Source organism: Berghia stephanieae, chromosome 4 (assembly GCF_034508935.2).
Source record: "Berghia stephanieae isolate SIO BIC M18660-M18661 chromosome 4, UCSD_Bste_1.3, whole genome shotgun sequence".
Classification (NCBI taxonomy): domain Eukaryota; kingdom Metazoa; phylum Mollusca; class Gastropoda; order Nudibranchia; family Aeolidiidae; genus Berghia; species Berghia stephanieae.
In genome coordinates this window covers 82,293,153-82,300,652 of record NC_088363.1, presented here as the reverse complement: position 1 = coordinate 82,300,652, position 7,500 = coordinate 82,293,153, and the positions used below count along the sequence as shown (strand labels likewise).

General features: G+C 31.3%; 1 protein-coding gene across 1 annotated transcript in view; it reads left to right on the top strand.

Moving 5' to 3' along the window:
• LOC144971376 (uncharacterized) overlaps positions 1 to 7,025 on the top strand; it is a 7,661-nt gene extending 636 nt beyond the window's left edge. Inside the window, exons 2-5 of the mRNA XM_078912177.1 lie at positions 2,234 to 2,386; positions 2,932 to 3,013; positions 3,664 to 3,848; positions 5,811 to 7,025. Of these exons, the coding sequence (XP_078768303.1) occupies positions 2,234 to 2,386; positions 2,932 to 3,013; positions 3,664 to 3,848; positions 5,811 to 5,900 (510 nt within the window). The 3' untranslated portion in view covers positions 5,901 to 7,025. The remainder of the gene's footprint in view (positions 1 to 2,233; positions 2,387 to 2,931; positions 3,014 to 3,663; positions 3,849 to 5,810) is intronic.
• Positions 7,026 to 7,500: the final 475 nt, after the last annotated feature.

The window sequence follows — 7,500 nt, the reverse complement described above, 5'->3', positions numbered from 1 at the left end:
GCAGATATTTTGGTATCATTATTTTCGTCTTTCAATTTCCTTTTAAATGGTGCCAATTAAGGAAAAATCCATTAATAATTCCAGAAGTTATATGAAGTTAAAATTTGGCAATTTTCAAATGCATTTATTTTTTTATTTACCGCGTGTGTTTTTAAAATTTAAACGCTTGTTTTTAGAATAACATCTAAACTTTATTCATGCCAAATTTCAGGGCCCTATATCGATGCGCAGACACCTTTTAACTCTGCGCCGAAATGTCTTGTTTACATTATCTTCTCATCATGGCTGCCGGGCGATATCGATATTCATATCGATATTTTTAATTTAGTTATGTATTATGTTAAATTTAGTTCATAATATTTTCAGTACTATTATTTACTATGTTTTTATTTGAATACATACTTTCCAACTTTATTTATAGGCATTTTATAGTTTTTGTTTTAAAAGTTCGTATATTTCTTCTCTCTGTGAAATCCGATATTAATAATATCGATATTTTAAAAATACCAATTGCTTTAATTTTATTTTATTTTACTTTGCCATCAAGTCATCAAGTTTCTTTCCCATATGTTTAGATATGTTTATCATTTGTATCCATATTTTAAAGGCCTTAGCCTTAATAATTATTATGGTAAGAAGTTCTATTAGTTTTGACACCCCCATACATTGAGAGAGAAGGGCGGGGGGGGGGGGGGGGGGGGGGGGGGGGATAAAATTATATTAATTGTCAGTTCAAATGATGTAATAGCAATAAACCCAAAGTGGTTCAGCATAATTTTTTAAAGTATTAAAAGCCAGAATTTTCCTTCTAATTATAATAGGGAATCTGTTTCAATTTATTTGAACTTCTTCAATCTACCATTTTATTTATATGCAATTAAATTGCCATAGGTAAAAATAAACTCATTATGTCATTACACAACATGTTTATATCTTTTCATTTATATACTCTCAAACCCTTTTTTATTCTCTATGTATTAATTAAAGAGGGTAATTATTTGCAATTGTTTCAGTGAGATATTGGGGATAAATCCAAAAGTGATAGAGCAAATTCTTTCTTACGTCCAGCCGAGTTTTTGATTATGTAACATTTGCGTCATATTATGTAATAATGTGTTAATTTGAAATGTTTATCTTCCTCTTTATTAATGTAAATGCATTGTCCTCGATAAGACGAACATTTTGGTATACAATATATGATAAGAGTTCCATATTGACTGTTTTAATCATTTTTTATTAACATCACGCGTTTTCGGTCACAACTTTGCAATGGTAATTTTGGGGTAAAAATCGGTCTGAAATTTCAGACTTTGAACTGCCGTAACTACATTTCTAATCAAGATAGAAACAAAATTCAAACTGTTTTGTAATCTGTGTTGCCAGCTCTTTCATATGACATTGGTTTCAAGTGTGTGAGGTACATTTAGAATTTCTATTAAACTCCCTAGTCTTAGGTACTTTGACTTGGTTAAAAATTCAAATTGGATTGAGCTCAATGAAACCTAGCTCTATATCATTATAAAGTGCTTTTCAACACGATTCTAATTATACCAAAATTGTGAAAATCAGATAAGTAGAAGAAAAGTTCTGTTAGTTTAGGGTAAAGTTAATAAAGGCTGAAAAATGGTCTTCATCTATTTAATTAATTTGCCTTTGTTATTTACTGACGTCTGACGTACTTTGTGACCTGAAACTGTTGCATTTCCGGTAGTAACCACCAATTTGGATTTCAAAATTCAGTAACACACTTTATAGATAGTCACCTGGAACAACTACAAAAGACGTCTTACTTCTTCTACGTCATGCCATGATTAGATAGAGTCTAAGGCTAAGATCTTTTACAGAGATATTATTAACGGAGTGTCTAAGTACAAGGTAACTTTAGGCAGTTTAGTGAGCAGAAGCAGTGGGAGTCAAATTGTGACCCAACTCGCCCATAAGAAAGCTGTGACTTGAAATTGTCGTTCGCTTTTACTAAAAGTTTTAGGGGGATTAAATTAAAGATGAATAACTTTGTTATAAAGAGGAATATCGTTACTAACCGGCACCTAGCTTCAGGATCTACGTACATGGTAACATTTAATTTATACAGTTGAGTTAGTCAGTTTTTATGTTTAATTCTTGATCTCATCCATTTAGCATAGATTTGTATGCATTTTTTTTTAGCATGCCAGTAAATTCTAAAACACTGATTCTAATTCTATTTATTTTTCTTTGTCATTATTTCAAATAGTCCAATTTTAAGAAAACAACCCTTGCTGGTGGTGGCCGTAAGAAGACAGGGCCAAAACCAGAGTTGACAGAAGAACAAAAACAAGAAATCCGAGAGGCCTTTGATCTGTTTGATGCCGATGGGTCTGGAACAATTGATGCAAAAGAACTGAAGGTATTTCTTTAATGTTTTGTCAGTAATTTGACCTTTGACCTGAATTATGTTTTTGGTTATATATGTATTTGTTTAGATTCTAAATTTCCAATTATTATTTAGCATATTTGAATATCGAGGGCTAAAGATGGTTAACCTCAGTTATTTTAATACCAGCCTCTTGTGCTTTACTTAACATAACAGCCCTTATTGTTTTGATTAGTATATTGGATTTAAGGACTTTTTAAACAGCTATATAAATGATTATTTTGTTCTACTTCACGAAATCAACAAATCATCGTACGCTCTCAATTTCTTTTAAACAAATTGTTTTTTGTATAAAAGTTATTGGGATCTATTTTTTATGTTTGTCTATTGTGTTTTTTAAAAATGTTTTTGTTTTTAATTCATTTTTTTGAAATGATTCTGATTTTAAAAAAAATAAATTGAAATTATCTTATTCTTATATTGTGAAAATTATCATGATTTAATTTCTATTGTTTAGGAACTTGAACCTTGTTGGATTGTTTAGGTTTGAATTTTATAATTACCTTTGTATTTTGCAGGTTGCTATGAGGGCTTTAGGCTTTGAACCCAAGAAGGAGGAGATTAAAAAGTTGATAGCTGAAATTGATAAAGAATCCACAGGTCAGTTTTATTCTTGGATTTAAAGGATTGTATGATAATGTTTTAAATTTAAGTGTCAATGGATACCGTCAAAAATCTTGTCATCCAATATAGAACCCCCCCAAATTAAAAAAACAGAAAAAGAATAGAAAATCTGTTACTTTGCACGGGCATGCATGTATTGAACTTATGGGAATAACTAACACATGTTTTGAGTGGTTAAGGCATTGCACTGTGCATCCAGAAGGTCCTGGGTTCAAGCCCTGCTTCAGGCACTTTCGTTTTCTTTTCCTACGGCAAGATTATTAACCCCCAATTTAGTCACATGGACAGCATGGGTTATTCCTGTTGACATCAGATATCTTGGAATGCCTAAGCGATTAAGTTGCGAAACAGCATAATTTTTTAATTCTTTTTTTTTTTTTAATCTGTAAATAGCTATCAGTTGATGTAATTATCTCTCATCCATCTTAAACTGCCATTTTCTTGTGTACTTGTTTTATGTATGTGTGTATATAATTAATTTATGAGAGCTGAAGTGTATAAATGTTTGAGAAATTTTATCTAATATGTATAAGTTCTTTTTCTTCTTCTTCTTATTTTTATTATTACTTGTGCCCTTATCTTGCCTTTGTGAATTATAAACATCTTCATCAAATTTTGTTTTTCAGGCACTATTGATTTCAACGATTTTCTCACATTAATGACACACAAGATGAGCGAGAAAGACTCCAGAGAGGAAATTTTAAAAGCATTCAGACTTTTTGATGATGATGAAACTGGCAAAATCTCATTCAGAAACTTGAAAAGAGTTGCTAAAGAATTAGGAGAAACTATGACAGATGAAGAATTACAGGTATTTATGGCATTCAGTTGTTTAATTTACTTTAAATCTTTATAGAACTTCAAATTAGCGCAACACTGAAAGATGTTCAAAGCTCAGATGGGGATTTTTTTATTTTAAAAAAATATATTACGAGATGCTTTTGAATTACATTGAGACTGTGGTAAGAATTGACAATCAGGATAAGATGACTTCTAATTCCTTTTTATCTTCTGCCAGTCAAATATAATTTTTAAAAAATTGAGCTTTTATATAGGGCAATATCCACTAAATGTGCTCAAAGCGCTTTACAAGTGGTCCCTGGCCAACAGCAACAGTTAACATTTAGGACGGGACATGACGCCTGTTAGGTGATGTTACAATTTTTTCGGACAGAGACAATGCTGTTAAAGGCCAGTTACTCATTTTACACCTGAGTATGGTGAGACAATGGGAATAAAGAGCCTTCTCCAAGGACTCAACTATGCTCCGAGCGAGGCTCGACCCCCGGACCTTCCGATCCGAAAGCGAATGTCATACCACTAGACCACATAGCCTCACAAATATATCAGAAGCTTTTTATGGAATTTAAAAATAAATTGTACCTCTCTGAAATTTTAATTTTTATGTCAGCAATAAATAGATATATTTAAGTTGGATTGAATTGAATATTACTCAGTTCTCATCATTACCTAAAACTAAGGAATATCATAACAACAGCATGTAAAGGGTTATTTAGGCCACTGATCTTTGAATATCCTGTTTATTTAAATTTAATCATAATTGTATCGGAAGTGGTTATTTCTTTATCAAACATTATTTTGAATCTGTCTATAGAAGCAGCATTTTTCATTTCATCATTCACACTATTCCAAAGTTTTACACTTCTGTTCATTAAAAAAAAATGTACCCTTTTTAAGATAATAGTTGCTGTCAATTTGAAAGGACCAACTGCATTTTGATTTTAAAACAAGATAAACGTTGTAGATAGCAGTGATTAAGTAAATTGTTACCATTAGCGATATAGAAAAATACTTTTTGTTGTTACCTGTCTCATATATCTCTTTAATGTTTGTTCATTGTTTCTATTTGAATGCTTCATACTTAAGTTTCAATTTCGAAGTTTCATTGATAAACAAATCACAAGATCTGATATATTGACATCATTCCTGATGTCTTGGTATTTTTATTATCTTTAACTTAATGTTGCATAATAATGGAGACGAGAACAGGAGGATGTCTGTGAGCCTCCAACTGCAATATGAATACAAAATACTCACACATTAGTTTAGGTGTATTTTTTTATTGCTTCAAATGTGTACCTATTATGCCATGTCTGTTCTCTTCTCAGTTCATATTATAAAGATTGTCAATATTTTGTTATCAATAATTGCCATGTACATATGATATATCCATTTACATCAATATGGACTTATTGGCAAATCTGATCACCCAAATTGTTGTGGCCTTTTGGTTGAAATGGAAATACTCTCAAACCAGCTGAATTTGTCATCCAAAACAACAATGTTACTTCAATCCCATAATTGAGTTTCGGACAAGTAGATTCACATTCGTCTTTTAGAATCTTGTATATTGCTTAGTAATAGGAAATATAATTTTATTGATCAGTCAAATAATTTTATTGCAGGTGACCCTTTTCCCTATTAAATGCCTTTTTAAAAAATATTTCGTTTGTCGGTTGTGTTTTTTTTTTCTTCTAAATACCTGAATTGTTTTTGTTTTTTTTGTTTTGGGTCTTTCAAATATGGCATTATTTTATTAGTTGTTTATAGGCACTGGTTAAGGGAAGCTAGATGGATATTTATCCTGTTTTTTATGGTTTAAGGGTAATACCATTTAATGATAAAAAGCTTTACGCAAAATATTTTCATATGGTATTTGTGTGAAAAAATTTCAGGATTTTTTTGTTTTGTCAAAGGACATCCCTGTCTTATGAAAATTCATGGTTTGTTTTTTATATTGTATTCCCTGCAGGAAATGATCGATGAAGCAGACAGAGATGGAGATGGAGAAATTAGCCAAGAGGAATTCTTGAGGATAATGAAAAAGACAAGTTTATATTAGAATTTTTTCATTATGTAAATAGAAACCACTTACAAATGTGTATTATAATAAATTATGTATTTAGGGGACCAAATTGTTTTAAAATGATTCCTTTCCTGTCTCTTGTAACATGTTAGAATGTTGCAACCGAAACGTTGATTATCGAAAAGTGCGCTGGTGTAACACAGATTTATAGAAATCACTGGAAGCAAATGAAAGTGATAGAAAAAAAAAAAAAATTTAAAAAGTTATTTTTACGTCAAAGTATGAATGCTGATCTGATGGAGAGATGTGAGCATCAGTAAACCTTCCCATGATTGCATTTGTGAAAAATGGTCATCATTTTTTATTTTTTAATTAAAACAAACTATTTTGAGTATCGGTTTAAGACTTGATATGGGAAGAATTTAATTCTCTTTTTTTTGAGAAAAGAATGAAGCAACATTGATAAGGAATTTTCTCCATTTCTTACTTCTTTTTTTTTGCTATGGGATTTTTAGATGTCTGTGATTTGTTATTAAATGTACTTCGTGACACCTGTCTCAAATCACCAAACACATGATCAATGCTAAATGAGTCTCAGGAGAACATGCGTCTGTAATTTAAAATAATTTTGAGGGATAATGTTGTTCTTATGATTAATTTACTATATTTTATAAAAGTGAGGGATTTTAAAGTTAGTGATATGTGGGTAATTATCAGCATTAATGTTTTATTTTATTCCTCACCTACAGTAGTAAATTGTTATCAACAAAAAATCTTTTTTCTTGATTTTTCTTTTCAAGTCTCAATTCATTTTACAAGATCTGAGCCTAAAACCAAACTCTTGTGTGATAGAATTGTTCTATGATTAGATGTAAAAATATCTTGATATCCTTCATCCAAGAATGCCAAAAAGTTTAGCAGAGCAACATTCTATCATTGTGTCTTAGAGCTATTTTGTCGTCAGTATTGCTGCTGAATTTGACCTTGTCCTATGCTGTTGTTGTTTCGTCATGTGATGATTGTGACGTATGGTTGTTGTTGGTTTTTGATCTGATTTCCTCTGTTCATTCACGATTAGTTCCATACTTGTGAATAATTCATATTTGAGTTTGTAATTTTTTATATATTACTATGATACAATAAATCAAAACTGAAATAAAATTGATTGGGTTTTTAAATTTCAATTTTAAAGACCTCATTTAAGATGAATGCTCTTCCTGAGTGAGCCAGTAAAGTCATGATCTTCCTGAGTGAGTCAGTAAAGTCATGATCTTCCTGAGTGAGTCGGTAAAGTCATGCTCTTCCTGAGTGAACCAGTAAAGTCATGATCTTCCTGAGTGAACCAGTAAAGTCATGATCTTCCTGAGTGAGTCGGTAAAGTCATGAACTTCCTGAGTGAACCAGTAAAGTCATGATCTTCCTGAGTGAACCAGTAAAGTCATGCGCTTCCTGAGTGAACCCATAAAGTCATGACTTCCTGAGTGAGTCGGTAAAGTCTTCCCTATCTTTTAGTAGTTCTACAGAGCCATTACACATATAAAGCTGGAGTTTATATAGTGAAACGGACAATAGTAATTGATTGCTACCCTTTGGATAGGATGCCAGTCTATCAACACCTTCACAGGTCTTAGCAACA